The sequence below is a fragment of the Indicator indicator genome, chromosome 18 (assembly GCF_027791375.1).
Source record: "Indicator indicator isolate 239-I01 chromosome 18, UM_Iind_1.1, whole genome shotgun sequence".
NCBI lineage: Eukaryota > Metazoa > Chordata > Aves > Piciformes > Indicatoridae > Indicator > Indicator indicator.
Window position 1 is genome coordinate 21546242 of NC_072027.1, and position 22629 is coordinate 21568870.

The window sequence follows — 22629 nt, forward strand, 5'->3', positions numbered from 1 at the left end:
TGGAATAGAATAGACATGATTAGGAAGAAATTCTTTACTCTGAGGGTGGTGAGACACTGGAACAGGTTGCCCAAAGAAGTTGTGGATGTGTCATCCCTGGAAGTGTTTTAAGACCAGGCTAGTGGGAGGTGTCCCTGCCTATGGCAGGTGTGTTGGACCTGGATGATTTTTATGGTCCCTTCCAGCGCAACCCATGCTGTGAATGTACAGTTCCTTTTCTGAAAACACTCCTAGACCTTTTCAGGAAAAGCAGAACAAAATGGGCAGTAAACTTAGTGCTTTTCTTTCATCTCCATTTTCTTGTTCTGTGTCAATCTGAGGACAGGTAAAGTTCTCCACAGAACTTTCAAATGCCTTGAGCCAGATGTATGACCAGAGCTAGAGTGCACTAAGGTGAAGAGAGAAAATGTAGCCATTTGAAAAGCTGTGCTGGCTAACTGTTGCTTTTCATGTATTCAGTACCCTTGGGTTCCATAAATGTGGTGTAAGTATGAACAGTTTGCCTGCATGAAGGCACAATAAACATCAAATGCTGTAAAGAATGGGCACTAAATGGCAGAATAAAAACCTAGAGTGAAGAGCAGAATTGAAGCTTAGCAGGATAGCTGAGGTCCTCCATAAATTTTCCAGTGGTGCTGCTTTTTTTTTTTTTTCTACCTCCTCACAGCCTAACAGGAGACTTCCTCTTCTCTCTCCTTCTCTCTTGTTATCTCACACCCAAACTTTTGCTTGTATCGCTGTGTTTTTATTACGGGTGTATTAGTTATTGATATAACTAATATTGATATATTGATATCTGGGCACCTGCTTCCAATTGATGTCACTGGGGCTGGAACATGCTCAAATATTTGTGCCTCAGTTACCCATTGATACTCAGATACCCATTGATAAACAGAGGGTGAGGGGTAGAGCCACTCTCCAGGGAATCTGTAACAGTAAGAGTTGAAAACCACATCTCTTTCAAGTACTTAAGAAAAAGACATTATTACCCAAGTACTTGTTCTTCAGAAGCCATTCCCAAAGGAGAGCACAGTAGGCTTGGAATCAGGATCTGGCTAAGGAAATGGCTGCATGCTGCTTGTTACAGACTCTTAATACCATGTCCTTACTGTTTCTACTTTGTGGAGAAAGGCTATAAGCTCAGGACTAAGGTGAAAAACTGTCCTGTGAAGTCACTCTTCAGTTGTTAGGAAAGAAAGATGAGAGCAGTTTGTGTTTGCAGTTCTGTGCTACAGAGCGTGGGCTGTGGTGCTGTCCCCTGACTGTTGTTTGTAATCAGCACATTTCTGTTCCCAGGCTTGACAGCGAAGGTCATTCAAATTCTTTGTCAGCTGCTTACAAGCCTGTTTCCCTGCCTCTGACCTCTCCAAATGTGAAGCTGAATCTGACTAGTCCAAAAAGAGGCCAGAAAAGAGAAGAAGGCTGGAAAGAAGTGGTTAGAAGGTAAAGACTTTAATTCTTTGTTTAAAAACTGTGAGCTTTCTAGTCCGTAAATTATTTTCCAATACGGAATGTCCAGCAAGCTTATTGAATTGTAGAATTAATTGCTAAAAAATCCACTCCGTTACTCTTGAAGTGCTGTGAAAATAAATTGCAGTCCTGGTTTATGGCAGCTCCTGACTAACTTAATATCAGTGTGACAGAAGCACTTTGTTCAGCACTAGGGAACCTCTTCACTGAACTTCAGAGGAGTAACAGATGTGGGAACAACTGAAAAGGGAGATGACAGGAAAAGCAACCCACAGCAAATGATTGCTTGTGCATGAGCTAGAGGCAGGATGGATGTTAGCAGCAGAGGTGGATGATCTCCTCAGGGCTAAAATTTGTTGTGCTTTGGGGCATGACCTTGATTACTGAGTCCATGGAAAACATTATCACCTTACAGCAAGTGTCAGAGGTGCATTTGGATTGAAAGATTTTCTGTAACACAAACTTCGCCTTTGAAAATCTGCTGGGCTTTATTATATGACAAGTGACACCCCAGTGTCCTTCTGTAACATTCATGATGTCTGCTCCTTGTAACTGGAAATGATCATCTGGCTGTCCTCTGTATTGTTCTCTATCGAAAAGGAATACATCATGAATAGACAAGTGTCAGGTGTTTTAGGTGTGCTTATGCTGTGCTCCTGCAATGATAGTGGCCAAATATGCTCATTGTAGGGACTTTTAATCCATGTGCTGAGGATGTACGGAGGATTTAATGCATTCAGAGTAGTGGAAGCCACAGACTGTTCTTAATGCTAAAAAGGCAATTTCCTCTGAAAATATAGATGTTTGAACCCTTAGAGTGGTGGCTTGGTTTTTGCTTTCTGTTGTGTTTGCCAGTGGGGTTCTCCACAGTGACATGGCCTTGATGAATGTGTGGTTGCAGGCTGCCCACTGCTTGGTGAGTCATGGGGGCACCATTAAACAGGCAACTGACTCTTCAGCAGACCCTGCCATCAGCCCTGGAGCTTCTCCATCTCTCCTTCTGGGTCTCTTGAGTCTCACGGGCTCAGCTCAACAGCTTGGTTGGGTATTGTCTGATCTTCTGCTGGAGATGATAGGGTTCTAGAGATGGTACTCAAAACCTGGCATCAGGCCTGGCATCGTAAAGAACAGGTCCCTGAAGTGTTCTGCACTAATGTTTGCTATGCCCTGACTGATGGAAGCATACATCCTGCCAGCGAGCTCTTTGGTGACTTCAGATGCAGAATGCCCAGGAGCTGTATGCTTCCCTCTTATGAAGTCTCTGCTGTTCTCAACAAGAATTCTTAACCCCATGAGTAACCCCTTGCCTAGAAGGGATGGCTGTCAAAAGTAACCAATGGAAACATCCCTTCTGGCCTTTTGCAGGCAAGTGGGCCGAGTTTTGAAAGACCCTGCCCCTAGCAACACTCTGCAGCCAGCACCAATGGAGCAATTTCAGCTGCAGAGAGGAGGCCGCTGCTGTTCGGGAGCAAAAAGGTACTGCTGGGGGCACCTCTCCAGGTGAAAAACATCATGCTTGGTGGGCAAGGAGGGAAACAGCAGTGGGTGATGGGTGGCCAGGGCCATAGGCACTGGGGTGAGCTATCCTGGAGCGGGAGCGTCTTTCTGAGTGGTAGCATGGGGTTCCTAGAGGGCTTGGGTGGAAGCAGACCAAGGTACAGTAAGGAGCCCTGTGAGTAATGTGGGCATATTTTGAAAGCTGGGTGACAGTGGAGGGTCTGGTTTGGGGAGGTGGGTGACTGGGGAGTCTTGTCTTGAAAGAGGAGTGGGAGTGAAGAGGGGAAGAAAGCCCAAAGCATGAAACAGCCTTGGGAGGGGGAGTTGGGTGCATGCTCTGAGGGATGAAGAGGGGTGTAGCATGGTACTGGCAGGAGAGGTGAGGAGAAAAAGCACCTTGGCAAGAGGAGGTGACGCTCTAGTAGATTTCCATGTAAACGGAGGAAACCCCTTCTATTTTAAACACATTTGAAGTCCTGTGAGGTAATAAACATTTTCCTGAGGATCAAGTTACATAGAAGTTTCCAAGGCTGGAATAGGTAGGTGAGGCTGGCAGCCTTTTCAGGGAGTGGTGGTGGTGATCTGTGCAGTGTTCAGAGGCACCTGCATGCTGATCGCAGTGATTTCTGAAGCCCCTTTGAATCTCCTCTAATTGTTCTGCTTCGATCTATTGCATGTCACTGTCACGTTCGAAAGCAGTGCTTGAGCTTGAGAGGTCCAGCATTCAAAGTCTGGGGACAGTGCTGACCCAGAGAGACCTTGGCTGAGGTCTGGGTGCAAGCACAGCTTACATTCAAAGACTCCACAATACTTGCAGGCCTTCACTGACCCACCAAAACCATGGCAGTTAGAAAAATCCTCAATTCATAGAATCATAGAATGGCTCAAGTTGGAAGGGACCTTAAAGATCATCCATTTCCAACATCCCTGCCATGGGCAGGGACACCTCCCACTAGACCAGGCTGCTCAAGGCCTCATAGAATCAACCAGGTTGGAAGAGACCTCCAAGCTCATCCAGCCCAACCTATCACCCAGCCCTACCCAATCAACCAGACCATGGCACTAAGTGCCTCATCCAAGCTTCTCTTGAACATCTACAGGGTCGGCAACTCCACCACCTCCCTGGGCAGCCCATTCCAATGGGCAATCACTCTCTCTGTGAAGAACATCCTCCTAACACTCAGCCTAGACCTCCCCAGCACAACTTGAGGCTGTGTCCTCTTGTTCTGGTGCTGGTTTTCTGGGAGAAGAGCCCAACCCCCACCTGGCTACAGCTTCCCTTCAGGTAGTTGTGGACAGCAATGAGGTCTCCCCTGAGCCTCCTCTTCTCCAGGCTAAACACCCCCAGCTCCCTCAGCCTCTCCTCATAGGGTTTGTGTTCCAAGGCCACTCCCCAGCTTCGTTGCCCTTCTCTGGACACCTTCCAGTCCCTCAACATCTCTCTTGAATTGAGGAGCCCAGAACTGGACACAGGACTCAAGGTGTGGCCTGACCAGTGCTTAGCACAGGGCAGAATATCCTCCCTTGTCCTGCTGGCTACACTATTCCTGATCCAGGCCAGGATGCCACTGGCTCTCTTGGCTGCCTGGGCACACTACTGGCTCATGTTCAGCCTACTATCAACCTGCACCCCCAGGTCCCTTTCTGCCTGGCTGCTCTCAGCCACTCTGTCCCCAGCCTGTAACTCTGCTTGGGGTTGTTGTGGCAAATATGTAGAACCCTGCACTTAGCCTTGTTCAATCTCATCCCATTGGTCTCTGCCTACCCATCCAGCCTGGCAAGGTCCCTCTGCAGGGCCCTCCTACCCTCCAGCAGCTCCTAACTTGGTGTCATCTGCAAACTTACTGATGATGGACTAAATTCCTTCATCCACATCATCAATAAAAATATTGAACAGGATGGGGCCCAGCACTGATCCCTGGGGGACACCACTAGTGTCTGGCCACCAGCTGGCAGTGGCACCATTCACCACCACTCTCTGGGCCCGGCCCTCCAGCCAGTTCTTGACCCATTTCAGAATGAATCTCTCCAAACCACGAGCTGCCAGCTTTGCCAGGAGCTTCTTGTGGCAGATGGTGTCAAAGGCTGTGCTGAAGTCCAGGCAGACTGCATCCACAGCCTGCCCCACATTCACCAGGTGGTAACCTGATCATAAAAGCAGATCAGGTTGGTCAGGCAGGACCTGCCCTTCCTGAATCCATGCTGTCTGGGCCTGATCCCTTGACCATCCTGTAGGTTCTGTGTGATTGCACTCCAGATGACCTGTTCCATAACCTTGCCTGGCATTGAGGTCAGGCTGACAGGTCTGGAATTTCCTGGTTCCTCCATCTGGCTCTTTTTGTGGATGGGCATCACATTGGACAGCTTCCAGTCATCAGGGACCTCTCCTGTGAGCCAGGACTGCTGATAAATGATGGAGAGTGGCTTGGCCAGCTCATCTGCCAGCTCTCTCAGCACCCCAGGATGGATCCCATCTGGTCCCAAGGACTTGTGAGGATCCAAGTGGCTCAGCAGATCCCTTACTGCTTCCTCCTGGATTACAGGGGGACTGTACTGGTCCCTGGCTCTATCTGCCAGTTCAGGAGGCCAGTTGTCCTGAAGACAACCTGTCCCACTATGGAAGATTGAGGCAAAGAAGGTGTTAAGTACCTCTGCCTTTTCCTCATCTTTTGTTACTATATTCCCCTCCACATCCAATAAGGAGTGGAGGTTGTCCTTGTCTCTTCTTTTGCCATTAATATATTTATAGAAATATTTTTTATTCTCCTTTACAGCAGTGGCCAGTCTAAGTTCTAAATGGGCTTTTGGCTCTCTAATTTTTTTCCTACAAGACCTAGCAACCTCCTTAAACTCTTCCTGGGATACCTCCCCTTTTTTCCAAAGGTGATATCTCTTTTTTTCCCTTCATTCCTTTAGAAGCTCCTTGCCCATCCAGGCTGTCTCCCTCGTTGGCTCCTCTTCTGGCACATGGGCACATCCTGTTCCTGTGCCTTCAAGAGTTCTTTCTTGAAGTCAGTCCAGCCTTCCTGGACTCCTTTGTTTTTAAGGGCTGTTTCCCAAGGAACTTTCCAAGTTAGTTCCTTGAATAAGCCAAAGTCTGCCCTTCGGAAGTCCAGTGTGGAGGTTTTGGTGCTGCCCCTCCTGGTTCCACTGTATATTGAAAACTCAATTATTTCGTGGTCGCTGGACCCCAGGCAGCCTCTCACCACCACATCTCCCACCAGCCCTTCTCTGGTTGTAAACAGCAAGTCGAGTGGGGCTGCACCCCTGGTAGGCTCACGTACCAGCTGGGACAAGAAGCTATCCTCCATACACTCCAGGAACCTTCTAGACTGCCTCTTCTCTGCAGTGTTCAATTCCCAGCAGATGTCTGGCAGGTTAAAGTCACCCACAAGAACAAGGGCAAGCGATCTGGGGGCAGCTTCCAGGTGCTTGAAGGGTAATAAATCAACCTCTTCTTCCTGGTTGGGTGGTCTATAACAGACTCCAGCCAGGCTGTCAGACTTGCTGGTCTTCCTCCTAATTCATCCAGCCTGATCGGAAACATTTCCAGGGATGGGGTGTCCACAACTTCCATGGGCAATCTATGTTGTGTGGAACTTCTTCCTAATGTCGAATCTCAATCTTCCTTGCTCTAGTTTCAATCATTGCCCCTTACCCTATCACCCTTATAACCAGTCCCTCTCCAGCTTTCCTGTAGGCCCCTCCAGATGACTCACTCCATCCAACAGATGGGTTATAGCCTTGTGGCCTAGCAGTGAGCCTGCTGCTGAAAATCTCTGCTGATTTCATGGAGCTCGCATCAGCCCCTTCCATCACAGGGGAGCTAACCCTCTGCCATCCACTGCTGTGTGCTGCTTTGAGATCTGAAGGTCTGAGGGAGGGTTGTGAACACAGGTGGTACTACAGAGCTGATCACTGGGAGGATACTGGGAAACACCTCCTCCTTCCTGTAAACCCTGTAAATCCTGTAAATGATGAGAGGAGGTAAGCCATGGGCTTTTAGATTTGAAGCAGCATTATTAATGTAAGTTTAGGTTGATAAGCTAAGGATTTGTCTCACTTTGAAGGTATGCAAATCCAAAGATGTTCCTGAAATAGTGTGAGGTGCACACATCTGTTAAAACAGCTGCTGCTGGAGAAGCCTTGTCAGGTGCTGAGGATGCTGAGTAATTTGGGTGAGAGAGTTTCAGAGAGGCTCCAAAGGGTGAAGGAAAGATGAACAAAAAACCCTTTTGCTGCCCTGAAATGGAAGAATATTGGTGTCAGTCAGCAATGGAGCTATGTGTGCCTTTACAGTTTGAATGAACTTCACAGATTTGTGATCTTTGTGATACAGGTCAAAGAAATTATCTGTCCCAGCTTCTGTTGTGTCTAGAATAATGGGAAGAGGTGGATGCAACATCACAGCAATTCAAGATGTCACTGGTGCCCATATTGATGTCGATAAGCAAAAAGATAAAAATGGAGAGAGAATGATCACTATAAGGTACAGTGTTTAGAAACTAAAGTCTTGAACTAGTCCCCAGTGGACTTCCCCAGCAAGCAGTTTGTTTACTTTTTAAAAGGGGACAATCTTTACCTTCTTGGTACTAGAACAGAACAGGTGTTCCTGCTGCCAAGATCTGCTGAAGGTCTTCTTTAGGTCATGAGATAGTCGTTAAGATAAATGAGCCAAGCACTAACTGACAGCAGTAAACATGCAGTAGCTGTGTGGTGCAGTGTGCTGTGAGGTTTCCTTCTGCAGAAGTTCAGTGTTGTTTGTGCTTGATCTAGGGGTGGAACGGAGTCAACACGATATGCGGTGCAGCTCATTAATGCCCTTATTCAAGATCCTGCCAAGGAGCTGGAAGACCTGATTCCTAAAACTCACATAAGAACACCTGCTTCCAACACCAAATCAATCCATGCAAACTTCTCATCTGGCATCAGCACTGCCACCGCTTCCAACAAGAACACCTTTCCCCTGGGAGCGCCACCCCTGGTCACATCTCAGTCGTCTTCGCTTTCCACTTTCCAGCCTACCAACAAACTAAACAAGAATGTCCCAGCCAACGTGCGCTCGTCCTTCCCAGTGTCTCTTCCTCTGGCTTACTCTCACCCTCATTTTGCCTTGCTGGCTGCCCAAACTATGCAACAGATCCGGCACCCTCGCTTACCTATGGCCCAGTTTGGAGGAACCTTTTCACCTTCGCCGAACACTTGGGGACCATTCCCAGTGAGACCAGTAAACCCTGGCAGCACGAACAGCTCTCCCAAGCATAGTAGTTCCAGTCGTGTCGGTAGTCAGAATGGAAACATTTTGCAGACGGAATCTCCTGGATTGGCTACTTCAAGCTGTCCAGTCACTGCCTCTTCTGTGGCTGCTTCCACCCAGCCGCTATGTGCGACCAGTAGCCGGACTCCTTCCTCGGTCCGGAAACAGCTGTTCTCCTGTGTCCCCAAGACGAGCGCTGCAGCCACGGCAATCTCGACTGTGACGAGCACCTGCAGCACTCTGCCTTCAGCGCCCTCCACCCCCGCCAGCAGCGGGCAGGTGCCCACACCCTTCCTGCCACCCAGTGCGCCGCCGCAGCATCCCGCACTTAAGGCGGACTCTTTCCCAGTGGCCTCGGTGCCCAAGGGGAAGGCAGCGCCGCCAGAGCAGCCCGTGGCCAGCCTGTGCACGCCACCCTCTGCTGCCAGCAGCTGCAGCACGCCAGCCAGCAGCAGCTTGGGAGGCACCGAGACTCATGCCGCCAGCAGCCCTGCACCACTGAACAGTGCCCAAGATGAGGTCCTGCCAACCAGCATGGCAGAGAACAGCCCTTCGATGTCAATGCCTTTTTCATCCAGCTCAGAAACTGCACCTTTAAGCTTAGCATCATCCAGGTCAGTTGTTGCAGATAATCAGGACAACAGTAACTTACCTCAAGAAGCTGTACCAGCACCTCGAGTTACTCACAGGATGCAGTCCAGAGGTTCTTTCTATTCAGTGGTACCAAATGCAAACCTCCATCAAGATCCTCAGTCTATTTTTGTTACAAATCAAGTTCCTTTAACACCTTCTCAAGGTCCACCTGCTGCAGTGCAGCTTTCATCAGCAGTGAACGTGGTGAACGGTTCTCAGATGCACATTAACCCAGCAAACAAATCATTGCCTCCTACCTTTGGGCCAGCAACACTCTTCAATCACTTTAGTAGTCTTTTTGATAGTAACCAGGTGCCAGCTAACCAAGGATGGGGAGACTGTCCACTCTCTGCCCGAGCAGCAGCTGACCAATCTTTTACAGTTCAGCCTACCTTTGTGAATAACTCTGTGCTGGGACACGTGGAAAATGTGCATCCTGACAACTCCAAGGCTCCTGGTTTCAGGCCAGCTTCCCAGCGGGTTTCAACTAGTCCTGTAGGTAAGTCATTGAGATCATGCACTGGACAGAAGTCTTTTTTCCAGCCATTACGCTTTGATCACCTCAAATTGGCTGAGAGGTAATTTACAGATGTTGAAAGTATGCTGATGTGATGAGCCTGGCCTGTTTTTTTCCAAGGTGCTCTTTAAATTGTTGACTATGATTTATTTTCTCTCCAGCTCTTCTAGGATGTTAGCTGTTGGGAATACTGCAGACATGGCATTGCTTGTCCTCTGTAAGAAACAGGAAAGCTTCCAACTGTTTGTAGAATTCACAATATCACTGATTTTAACTTGGAATTGGAATGGAACATAGGGTGGGGTGGTACCAAACCTGTCACAGCAGGTTCCAGCTGTGTGTAGTTAGTTGTTCAATCTTTTATCTGAGACTCCAGCTTGGCTTGGTGAAGGTAGACTCTGCACTTTCTATCTCTTCATATGTCTCTGGGATTTGAAGAAGCTTATGTTGTGCTTTGGAAAGTTGATGTGCTGCTGCATGATATGTTTCATTAGGAAGGTCCTGCCCTTCTGCCCTTAAGCACAGCAGGGCCAGTGCTATCTGCATGTGTGTGAAACAGGCTAGGAAGACTCATTGAGCTCCCTGCCCTTGCTATGCTTTGCCTAAAGGATCTTGGTGTTCAAACTGTGTTGCGACCATTTGGCTGGAAGGGACCCTCAGGAAGTGTAGTCTTTGCCACCTTGTTCTTTGCTTTCTTGCCATGATGGCTTTAGGATGCCTTTAAGCTGGGTAGTAGAGGGCCTTGGTTTGAGGTTGCGTTTGCACCCACGCTGTATGTTGGGTATTTGGGTAAATGCTGCAGGACATGGATGCTGGATTAGTAGAAGTCTTCTTTGAGACTAAAGGAGAAGGGGGCATTTGGAAGACATGGAGGTGAGGACAGAAGATTTTCAGCATTCCTGTTCCTCTTGGTTGATTTATAAACATTTTCCAAGAACCACGACATTTCTCTCTGTCTTGCTTCAACCACAAAACTGGATGCTTGCTATGCCTGTAGTGTTCTTAATAGTTTAATTTGGGCTATAGAGCTCTGCAAAGCAAGTGAGTACTCAGAGCTCTTGTGCCACATCCACTCCAGGTGCAGTAAGGAGACCTTGATATAACTAAGGCTGTGGAAAGTAAAGAAACTGGACCCCAGTCATCAGGCTGCTAATAAAGTGATTGCCAGATGCCACTCACCAGACTTGGGAAACACTTTGCATTGCCTGAGCTTTCTCTCTGCAGTGGTCTGAACTGGCATCTGGCGTTGCTGGAATAACCCCTGCGGAAGGAAACTTGTGTCAAGTAGGATCTGCAAAGAGGACAGTGACTCCCACAGCAGCCAACACACTCATGTTAAGGTCATCTGCTTGTTCTTGGGGGAAATGTATTGGTCCTTTATATCCTTAAGTGACTATTAGTTTTGTAAATGTAGTTTAAATCTGTTCCATAGCTGAATTAGGAAGGTTTGGTGGAGACCCAAAGAGAGCTCATGTGGTAGACTTTGGGGAGGTAGCTGTGAAGTTCTCAGCTGAAGCACAAAACTATTTGGACAGTGCATTTTTTTCTGAGCTGGAGTTAGACTGCAAAGTGAATTGAAACTGCAAACAGGTAGATGTGCCACTGAAATTCTGCCTGGCAGGAAGTGACTGCTTACTTAGGCCTTAGTTTATTCCTTTAATGTCATTCTACTTAATACTGCATTTGATCACCTTCATTTCAGAATCTAAACCCTGTCGTAGGAGGACAGAGACATTAGGGGAGCCTAGGGAGAAGAGAGTGTTTTGAGGATGCTACAGTAAGGAAAGGAGAGGGGATGGTAGACTGCAGACTTCTCCAGTGCCTTCCCTTGGAGCATAAGTGTGGGCCTGTGGTTTGTCTATCAGTCTCATTGATGGGGGACAGACCTTTCTGCCCAGCTCAGCCTCTGGGGTGGATTGAACTGAGGACTCCCTTGGCTGTTTCCATACATCCATGTACCACACGATACAGTGGTAGGTTTCATGAGTTTTGAGAAGGGGCCAAAGGACCAGTCACTGCTGGGTCATGCTTTGGCCAAAGTGGTGCAGCAGGCAAGGGAGCAGGCTGGGTCTTGCCAGGCAATTCAGCTCACTTTTATGTGATAAGAGAGAGTAACGGCCATCAAAGTCAGTGCACACTCATCCTCTAATCTCTGCTGTGACTCTACAGCTGACAAAGCAGAGATTTGTCCTTTGTGCTTGTCTAGCAGAGTTGGGCTGTGGCAAACTTTTCCACAAATCACCATCCCTTGCTGATCAGCTCTAAGCTGATTTGGTGGAGATTTCATCTCATTTGGTGCACTAACAATCATCTTAAGCTGTCACCTCAGGGTGGAGTTTGGGTACTCTGCTTTTCCTGTTTGTGGGTAAGCTCATTGCAGCTTGGGTTTTCCCTGGTTCACCAGCTCCCCTGATGCACAGACACCTGCAGATCTCCTCACCTGCCAGGGGTCTGTTCTGGGAATGGCCTTTTGTCTCACTTCTTAGACCTCTTGACCTAGCACTTGCAGATTGAGGGCAGACATAGCCCAAACGTTTGGGGAGGATGTGAAGAAGACCAAAACAAGTCTATTTATTATTACTTTCCTCTGCATTTTAAGAAGGGCTTTGAGACCTTGATTGTGTGGCATTGAAGTGTAGCACAAACTGGCAATATACCAGCTCAGGAAGCAGCATGAGTGTGAAGTTACATGAAGTGGCTGGGCTCCCTGTTTGACCAGGTGCTGCAGCTAAGCAGGTGTTGCTCTAAAGGTGGGGGTAACCCTTGCAGTAACCAGTTCCTAGCAATGCCTGGCGGCTTTGTTCAACTCACCTTTAAGCAGAGCTTGTGTGGGATTCACACACAAGTCTGAAAAGCTCTGTAAGGCTTCCAGAGCACGTTGAAGAGTTTGCGTTCGTGGCAAACTCATGGTAAAGTTTGATATTGCAGAAGGTTTTAGTTTCACAAACCCTGGTGGTGTTGGTAAGGAGTAAACAGGAGACTCACTGCTGAAATCAGGATGCTCCAAGTCGTTCAGAGAAGCTGTTTTTAATGTTGAGCAAAGGGAGGTTGTCATCCACTTCTATGAAAGGCAAGATAATGATTGGAAGCACTGAAAACTGACTGCTCTGAATTTGTGCCTCTCTGGCTGTCACCCTTCCTTCAGCCTGCAGAAGATCCCCAGCAGTGCTACAGTGGTCTGAGCTGCTCAGTCACTGCCCTTGGAAAACTGTTCTACCAAGCCTTCAAAGGACACAGCCAGGCATAATGGTTGGACTCAATGATCTTCAAGGTCTCTGCCAACCAAAATGATTCTGTGATTATTTTTGTCATGATCTCTGCCTCATTTGCTGTTCAGGAAGTCAGCAGTCCCTATGGGCAGCAGCAGCTCTGTTACCTCTTGTCTATGGGGCAGAGACTCTGGGATCTTCAGTGGTTTGTCAGCCAGCTGGAACCTTGGTTTGGATGGTGGAATTGATCACCATAGGGGCCTTTTGGCTAGCTCTGAGCTGACTTTGTGGGTGAAGGGTTAGCAAGAGTGTCTCGTTGGTAGCTCCGTGGCAGATGCACAGGGAGGGCTCTCAGTTGGAGATGCTGCAGTCTGGCCTTAGTGCTGGAGGCCAATCCAGACAAATGCAGATCAATCACATTGCACTTAGAGCCTGCACTGGTGTTAGTAGCCCACTCACAGCTGTGGAGTCTTGTACTTTTGGCTGTGACAAACCCTGAAGGATTCTCCTCCCAAGCTCAAGTTTCCTTGTCTCAGCATCCCGTGTTCTGTTGGTAGTGGTGATTTATTTCTCCCTGTCTTTAATAGAGACTTCTCTATTTTAGCCTTTTGGTTAAGGCTAGTGAGAAAAAGTCTCCTTCAAATCCAGCGAAGTCAGCAGGCTGGCTCTGGTGCTTCTGGAAGCAACAGGTCAGGTTGACTTGGCTGGTGATGCCATGGGGCATAAGGCCTGGCTGGCTTTCAGGAACGCATTCAGGTGAAAGATGCACCTCTGGTCTATGAGCTAAGGAACTGCCTGTCACCACTGCTGCCTCTGCAGACTGCTGGGCTGCGAGTAGGTACAACCTTCAGTCTTGCTCTGCAGCAAGAGAGGCTGATCCTGGTCATTTGAAAACGTTTAAATGGTTTTGAAACTAGTCTTGTTTAATAGGCCCTTGAAACTAAACCCAAACCTCAGGTGAACATCTGGCCATGCCTGTTTGTGCTGTCAGGTAATAACATGTCATAAGAGCTTTTACAACATCTTGGAAAAGTACTTACAAACTTTGGCTTATTAAAAAACTGTAATTCCCCCTTGCTAATAATTTCTGTGGGGTTTTGAACTTTCTATCCATCTCTGCCTTCCTCTGCCATCCCTGTAGAAAGCAGCCCCTGCACCTGCTATGCTGTGTCAGCTGTTTCTTTGGACACAGTGTGCTCTGCCCAACCTTTGTGTACCAATAGGATGGCAAAAACCAGTCTGCTGTGAACTACCCTGGTGCCAGATTCCCCTGGGACTTTCACAAAGCCTTGTACCCCTGTTTGACTTCCGTGGCTTTTTTTTGTAAGCAAAGATCCTTGCCACTTCCAGCTTTCCTCCTTTGTCCTCTCTGCTAAAAATACCATTCAGTGGCCAAAGGGATGGCTACTTTTGTTAAACCCCAGGCCAACCCAGGAAGCACACAGAGGTGCCTTCTGCCAGTTCCTGAGGGAGAACCCTGCACTTGTAACATGAACTTGCTACGTGCAGATACCCCTGAAGGTCATGAGATGCTTTAATTATATTTGGAGTATTAGCTCTCTCTGGTGCTTTGAAGCAGGTTCCCAAAGAGAGATATTTAATCAAATTTATGTTTATTTCAGGCTTACCCTCTCTAGATCCATCCAACAGCTCTACAACTTCTTCTTCAGGTCCTTTGACAGGCTTTTCAGCAAACATACAAGGAGCACGGGTTTACCTTCAAGGGCCAGCGCCTGTTGGGACTCCCAGCTTTAACAGACAGCATTTTTCACCACATCCTTGGACAAGCGCAACAAATTCATGTAGGAACTTCATGGGTCTGTCTTAGTTAACTATAAATTCATAGCTGTTGTCTCTGGTAGATTTGTAACTGGAGGGGAAATTACCAAGCAATGCACAAAATGCTTTCCAATTGCTTTTAGCAGCTGTGAGGATGGTGTGGAAATCCCAAGCTGTGCTATTTGTGTGGGTTGTCCCATGTCAAATGCCACTCATTCTGGTAGCATTACTAAAAGCATATTTAGGCAAAGCAATGTTGTCATCATAGGCTCTGAGAGGAGAGAGCATGAAGCTGTGGGGGAGCAGAGGTGATTATACCAAGCTAAGATGCCTCTCTAAATAGCAGGAGTGCAATATTAGGAGAAAATGTCACGTTTGCCAGAGCTGTGAATTTATACTTGCCTTTTTTTCTTTTTTTTTTCCCTTTTAATTTTCTTTTTTTTCCCTTGATTTTGTTTGGATTCTGAAATTATTTCATACTACTTAAAATGTTCCAAAATCTTCAGGTGCTACCCAGGTTAGCAGTGGGTCTTCCTCCTGCTAGGAAGAACATGGAAGTAGCTTTACAGAAAATAGCTTTGATTTCTGAATCTTAAATGAGGAGGCTTTCTATGACACTGCATGCAACCTCATTGCCACTTTGAGCTGAGAACTAAAAGGTTTAAATGAGTGCTCAAAGGAAGCTGGATTTCCCCAGTAGAGTCAGGGTCAGTGAAGCTGGTAGGACTTAGGCTGTTAGGTTACACATATGGCTTTGGGAAGCTGTCTCATTTCTCTTCTGCTGGCAGTGGTGGATACCAAAACCAGGCTGTTTAGATATTTATGGTATTTTGGATGATGTTTTTACCTCTTCCCGAAACTCTTCCATGTTTCTTACTCTTTCTTGTAATTAATTTACCTGTGCTGCTATGTCATGAGAACATCAATCAATTCTGATGGCATTTGTGTTACAACACTTATTTTTAGAGTTAAACTCTAAACAGAATTTCTGTGAAAGACTTGAGGAATGCTTGCAAAAAAGCCTTTAAAATCTTTTTATCATTTGCTTTGAGGTGACACTGAGGGGGGCATAGAGCTGGTGCATTTATGCTTGCTAGCTTGTGTGCTTCGTGTGTAATTAAGCAAGAGAAATATTCTCTTCAGCAGGTGAATCTCCTATTCCATCAGTTTCCTCAGGATCACCTTCGCCCCTTTCAGCTGCCTCTGCACCTTCTAACCTGGGCCAGCCAAAACCAGGTAATGCCAACCCAGACCGCAAGGTGCCTCCTCCCATCGGGACGGAGCGGCTGGCACGGATCCGGCAGGGAGGCTCTGTCACTCCCACACCCTTGGGAAGCAACTTCACAGCCCCTGTTGGGCACAGCGGCATCTGGTCCTTCGGAGTTAACAGTGTCTCTGGTGAGTCTGTTGCCCAGCCTGGGGGAGCTAAAGAAACTGCTCAAGCCTTTTGGTGGTGGTGTGTTTGAAAAGAAAGCTGGGGACGTGGAATCAAGTCCTGCAGCCTGCCAGCAGCTCCCACTGGCTGAAGGGGCGGGGTGGTGGGAGGCTGCCTGTGGATGAGCACTGGGGCTGTTCTCTGCCTAGGTAGGTGGCTCTCACCCAGTCTGCATTGTTATCTGTCAGTATGCACTCATCAACCCTAAGAACTGCTCAGAGGTGTCACAGGAACTTGGTTGAAATCTACGGAATTTTAAAAGTAAACAACTTTTAGCTGTTCAGGGGGCCCATTTCCAAGGCTGACCCGTGACCTCTGTCCAAATGTCTGGCTTGCTCTTCATGAACATGTTACATTGTTAGTTGTGGTGCAGCTACTGTATCCAGAAACGCTAATTGTGCATATGCTGAGCTTCACATTGATCTCAGACTCCAAGAGTTTGGGGTAACTTCTGCTCAAGGCAGACCCAGTTTCAAAAGAATGACTTTGAAACAGCTGAAGTTTTACATCAGTTTCCTGACAGTTTGAGGATTTTGTGGAAAGGAGGAGCTGCAGCACGTAAGGTGTCAAGCGCTTTCACTGGGAACTTTAAAGACAAGTGCTTACTACCCCTGTATTTGTTCCATTTTTCACAACTTAACCATACTTTGGCTAAGTTAATGTCTCAGCATTGCTGAGGTTCATTCTTTTCAAGGAGAGCTTGTATGTGCTCACAATGCTTGAAGGTTTATTGGATCTGCTGTGGACACTTGAAACCTGCATGACTGCTGGTCCCCATTATCTCCACACTTGTCTGGAGGGTCAAGATGAATGCACATGCAGATGACGTGTGGCTGGGCAAACCTCCCTGGCCTTGCCAGCCTCTCTTTTCCCATCGACACCCCTGTCACAAGTGTGTGTTTGTGTGTGTGTGAAGCCAGCCTTGTATGGTGTTGCCTTCTGCTGCTGCCCTAGGAGAGGCCTTGGTGCTGCAGTGTTTGTAATGGGTTATAGCCCAGAAACTGCAGCAGGCTGTGGAGGGTCTGCCTTAGCTCAGAGCTGTGTGCGCTGAGGGTGGATGGATGAAGGGGTTCAGCTGCTGGGTTCCATGTCCTTCAGTGAATTTAATTGCCACTTTCCATCTCCTTTCCAGAAGGCTTGTCAGGTTGGTCTCAGCCTGTCATGGGAAATCATCCAATGCATCAGCAGCTGTCAGACCCAGGCACGTTTTCTCAGCATCAGCCAATGGAGAGAGATGATTCTGGAATAGTGGCTCCCTCAAATATTTTCCACCAACCCATGCCAAATAGTTTTGTGGATTTTTCTAAAGTAAGGTGGGGGGGGGGGGGAAGGGGAAGAGGGGGGGAGAGTGTGTGTGTGTGGATTTAGTCTATAAAATTACCAAGGACTGACTTTGCTGTATCTCCTGTTCTCTTTGTTTACATTCCCTGCCACTCCTAGTCTTGAACCTTCTTTCCTTCCACTACTAATTAGAAAGGGTGCCCAAGCCTGGTGGCATGTTTACACAAATCCAGAATTTGTAGATTACAGATGTGTTGTTGCCCAGTAGCTGAAGGTCTCTACCACTCTCCAATGTTTCCCTTCTCAGAGGCACAGGTGCTCTGGAATATTTCATAAGGGCTTGCTCAGCTTTTGAGGCTAATTGTTTCATGTTTTGTGTACAAATCATGCCAATGAATGCTAGATGCCTCTCAGGGAAGCAGCAGGGTGAAAGGACCACTTGAGGCCTGTATATTTAATGCTGGAAAGCAGCTTGAGGCACAGATGCAGCCAAGCTGTAGTCAGTCAGCTCAGCTACTACATCATCCAGGACAACATGTTCAACAGCAGAACTGCTCACAGCATGTGTTAGAAGGAGCTGCAGCATGTGCTCTTGGGATCTTCTGAATTGCAGAGCAGCGCTCATTCAAACACAGGAAAGAAGTCCCAGAATTGGAGAAAGCTGCTCTGTAACTTGCTCCTTCTGAACTGGAAGAATGTTTCTGTAACTTCGCAATTTATAGAACATCTTCAGCTTGGGGTCACACAGGCTCAAGCTTCTTATGGGCTTTGCTGAAGTACAGCCTCTTGGCTGCAGTCTCTGTCTGCATCAAGGTTATCACATTCTGCAGAGGTCAGGGGAAAGAGCACTGAGATCGCTTTGTGCAGCAGCTCTGTCTGGCTTTATGGGGTCACATGGAAGCACTGTGCCGAGGCTGATGCATCCTGGCAAGGTGCAGGCTCAGAAGAATGGGTGAAGTGCCTTGAAGCTGGAGCTCTGGAGAGTCCCTCGTGCTCTACCTGCCTAGGTGTGCAGCCCTGCCCTGTTCCCTCACGGTGCAGAGATGTTTGACAGTAGGTGAATGATGTGTGGATGTGAACTGCCTCTATCATCTGGACAAGCATGGCCCAACAGTTGTCCTTCACAACCACAGCCTTCACTGGTGGTTCTTCCTCTTGTTCCCTCAGGGCCTACCCATTTCCATGTACGGCGGCACTCTAATACCCTCACATCCTCAGCTAGCGGATGGCCCAGGAGGCCCCCTCTTTAATGGGCTCCATACTCCAGATCCCGCCTGGAATCCCATGATCAAAGTTGTGCAGAACTCAACAGAATGTACTGATGCTCAGCAGGTACCATGGCTTCCTTTTCCCACCTTTTCTTACAATGTTGTGGTTTGGGATTTGTTGGTTTTGGATAAGAGCCCTTTGTCTTCAGTGCTTTCATACAAGAATTGAGATCATTTGCAGGACTTCTCCCCTGCACTCTGTGCGTGTTTATAAAACATCTACAGTACTATCTGTACCAAAGCTTTCAGGTAAACCAAGCAGCATTTCAAGACTGCTCGGACAAATAATTGCTATAAATGGATTTACATGCTTACTTGGTATCTTGCAGCTTGTCAGTCAAACCTTGGCCAGAGCTGAAGAGGGCTCTCAGCCTGGTTGTATTTTATGGACAAGCCTTATGCTCGCCCTCCAGTAGTTAAATGATCTGTTAAAGAAACCCTGTTTGTGTTCATAATAGACCTGTCTTTTTATTTCTTGCTGTAGATTTGGCCAGGAACCTGGGCACCTCACATTGGAAACATGCATCTCAAGTACGTCAACTGATTTAAGGGGGTCTGTCCTTTTGTAGCCTTGTTTGGGAATCTCTGATTTTGAATAACCCTGGGGATGTTTTTTAATGTGCCTAACTAACTCTGGGCTGTAACAACGGAAACTTGATTATCCATCGTGTAAGAACAAATGGATTTGCCTAGACAAACTGATCCTGTTCTCCAGTTTAGCCATTTTGAACTAAAGATTAGCTGAAGCTCATGCTTTTTTGGCTGAACGCTACTGAATGCTTCCTGTATGTAGCACACAAGTTGGCTGACCATGATTGCAAGTTTTTAGGGTGGTAAATACATGTATAATCATTTACATACTTGAAAAGCTGAGTAAATTTCATGTTGTGTAGTGGCTCCACTAAATGTAGCCTATATTAATGTGAAGTATTTACCTGAATATTCAATAAAAGGCAAACAGTATTTTTAGGTTGTGTGTGGGAACTTTGGAAGAGGCTGTTTGTTGTCACTGAGCTACTGCCATGCACAGTGATGCAACTTTTCAGGGTCATGTAATTATCACATGGATGCAGTCAGGGTTTGGGTGAGGGTTTTGATCTGCAGTTGCCTGCTGCCGAGTCCTTTTCCCTGACAGTTGTTAGCCTCTCTTTTTCTGTGTGTGAATATAGTTATGCATTGTTGCATCGTTGTTTTGTTGTTATTTTTTTTTTCTTTCCCTTCTGGATTAGTTCTGCTGCTTCTAGCACTCTTTTTCCAGATGGGTTGCCACAGAGATCAGGTTTTGTTCAGGGGCCGGAAATAAGGGCTGAGTTGACAACGTGGCACCTGATGGCATCTTAAGTTGCAGAAGGTAATGAGGTAGCTCAGAGGTAAAGGCAGGATTGATTTGCCTGACTTGCTGTGACCAGTGGCATAGAAGCAGATCTTGACACAGCACAGACTGTTTCCCACCACAGAAAAAACCAGATTATTCTAAGCTTCTTACAGCCCCTTAAATGAGGCTCCTCAAGGCTTTTCCCAGAGGAAAAAGACAAACTTTCATTCTCTACCCAGGTGCAGAAGTTCTTTGCTTTCTGCAAAGCAATGGGCTGTGCTCATTTCTGGTTTTGCCCAGTGGCAGTGAAGTAACTACACTAAGATTCGGTTCATTCCTCAAGTAGGTAGCTACAGTGAATGTGGTGTCCAATCTCATGGACCACTTCTGGTGGTGTGTCAAACCAGATGTGGGGGACTTCACCTTACCCCACCTTCTCCAGACAAATCCTTACATGCAGTAGCAGAGTTTCCCCAGGAAAAGCATGAGCAAGGAGTACTGAAAACCTGAAGTGCACAGGCAATACCAAAGTGCCATGGGCAAGGAAACCTCTGAGATGCTGCTGGGGGATAGATCCAGCTCTTTTTCCTGGCATTTGAGGAGGAAATGTAGAAAACACTGAACTGCTGCTGCCTGCTGGCACTGTGCATGGCAGAGACTGGCTCTTGCTGACAGCAGTGGCACTGAGAACAGAGGTGCTGCAGTGCTCAGACAGGTTTGCTCTTGGAGAGAGTGCCAGGAGAGCAGAGTGGCCCTGGGCCCATCCCTCACCTGAGCCGTGTGTGCTCCATGGCTGCAATGAGCACAGCCACTTTCTCCAGCCCCATCCCAGGGAGTCACCACAGCTCCACACCAGGTGCCACTGTCTTCTCCACCATTCTTGCCTAATTTAGTTAGGCAGCTCTTTCCTGGGCTCTCCACCTTGCATCTTGGACCCTGATGCCACTTGCCCAGACCCATGGGCAGCCCAGAGCTGGAGTGGAAAGCTTTGTAGGAAGATACTGCTACAAGATAGGACCATCATTGCCCAGGTGGAGCAGGCAGAGGCCAGTGCCTGGTGCTTTCACCTCAGGGGAGCAGGCTGCTGGCACTGTCAAAAGGGTGGTGGGTGCAGTGCTGGTCCTTTAAGGGTAGGTCAGGGCAGGGGGAGGCACAGGGGGCTAGCACAAGAAGTCTGCATGTTCAGCAGTCCCTGGGGAAGGTGCTGGGTGACATGGCTTCTACCAGGGGTTGCTTAGGCCTGCCCTCTTGCCCCATGTCATACCTCCTTCTCCAGTCCCCAGTGCAGCTGGTGAGCAGGCTAAGGGAGGTGGCTGTGGTGTAGGAAGGACCTGGCAGTGCAGCAGGGCTGGGGCTGGCTGCCACCTGTCATGGTGGCACCTGGCAGGGAACCAGGGAAGGCAGGCCTGGACTGGGTACAGGCAGCAGACATGGCAGGTGCAACCCCAGGAATCACTTGGGGCAGAGGGGAGGCAGCAGGACACTGCTCTGGGACTGTATACCCAGCAGCCTGGCACACTGTAGTGTCCTATCAAAGCCAGCACATTGTCCTTGTGCAGAGCACAGAAGGGTGGCTCCAGGCTCAGATGACATGAGCGGGCCCCGTGGTGCCAGTGGACGTGCACCCAGCCTCTGCTGTTAAGCTTCTGGGAGCCACGCCCAGGCCAGTTGCCTCTGAGCAACTGGTTCTGGGGACCTGCCTGCTGGCTGGGGTTGTGTGCAGAGTGCATGGGTGTCAGTCTGCCACAGTGGTTCTAGAGCTAACTGTGACCCCAGACCATGGCCAAGCAGTGGGTGCTCCCCACTGCTGCAGGCTCAGACTGTGGTGCTCAGAGATGGGGCAGCCAGGCGCTAGCAGTTCCTGACAGCCCCTGCTTTTGGCAGGTATCCACATCATCTACGACCGCAAGTTCCTGCTGGAGTGCAAGAATTCCCCCGTGGCCAGGACCCCTCCCTGCTGCCTGCCCCAGATCCCCGATGTCACATCCCTGGCCCAGTCCAGCCTCGTCAAGCCGGAGGAAGTCAAGGAGCAGAATGAGAGCCAAGAAATCATGCCAGGTGAGCAGCCCAGGCACAAAGCTCCTGCCTACATGCTGCCTGAGACCTGGGGCTCCCACATGGCCACTGGTCAAGGGGCAGTCCTGGGTTGGCCCCAGTGACAGCTCCTGCCCATTTTGCCTGCATGTTTTTCCCAAAGCAGCCCCCTCCTAACCCTGGTCCTTTATCCCTCTGTACCCTTGCAGATCAAGACCAGTTTGAGATGGACATCTGAGTTTCCAGGCCATAGCTGGGCCTGTTCCTGGGCCTCATGGAGGTGCTGGCACCATGACCAGCTATCTGCAGCTCTCTCTGAGGCTGGGGATGGATGTGTGACACCTCAGGCTCTAGCACAACTGGCTGGTGCAATTGCCTAGGAGCTCATGCTTGATCAATAAACACCCTGAAACCCCTGTGCTGACCTGGTTCATCTCTGTGTTGGGTCTCAGCTGGGTCCTCAGAGCCCCAGGGAGGAAAGCTAAGAGAAGCTGAACAGCATCAGCAGCTCTTTGAGGGTGCAGAGGATCTCATGCTCCTCCTGCACCACAGGCTGGGAGTAGTGACTCCCAGGCTTGGGAGAGAGTAGCACACTGTAGCCTGCTTCCTCTGCAAGGTAAATGTCAATACCCTGGGCTCACCTGACCTGGTAGACATCACTAGCACCATGGTGTTTCTCCCTGGAGCTCCCTGACCCTGAGACCACCACGGGCTGTTGGGGCCCAGCTTGAGTCTCAGTTGTTAAGACAGGCAGATGGGAGCACGGGCTGTCGATACAGTACAAACCCTGGTCCGGCCAAGCTGCTGATAGTAGCTCAGCCACCTTAAAGCTCAGGGGTCATCTTCTGCAGAAGAGCTGAGCCATGTGTCTGCTGCTGTGGGGCCCCACTGAAGGCAAGGCCAGAGGGGGCCAGGCTTTGCCAGCCAGTGCAGC

General features: G+C 48.5%; 1 protein-coding gene across 1 annotated transcript in view; it reads left to right on the plus strand.

The window, feature by feature from the left end:
* Nucleotides 1-18898, plus strand: part of ANKHD1 (ankyrin repeat and KH domain containing 1) — a 121834-nt gene extending 102936 nt beyond the window's left edge. The window contains exons 29-37 of the mRNA XM_054389041.1: nt 1297-1443; nt 2836-2946; nt 7307-7456; nt 7744-9356; nt 14206-14400; nt 15506-15760; nt 16930-17105; nt 18246-18410; nt 18831-18898. Of these exons, the coding sequence (XP_054245016.1) occupies nt 1297-1443; nt 2836-2946; nt 7307-7456; nt 7744-9356; nt 14206-14400; nt 15506-15760; nt 16930-17105; nt 18246-18410; nt 18831-18890 (2872 nt within the window). The 3' untranslated portion in view covers nt 18891-18898. The remainder of the gene's footprint in view (nt 1-1296; nt 1444-2835; nt 2947-7306; nt 7457-7743; nt 9357-14205; nt 14401-15505; nt 15761-16929; nt 17106-18245; nt 18411-18830) is intronic.
* Nucleotides 18899-22629: the final 3731 nt, after the last annotated feature.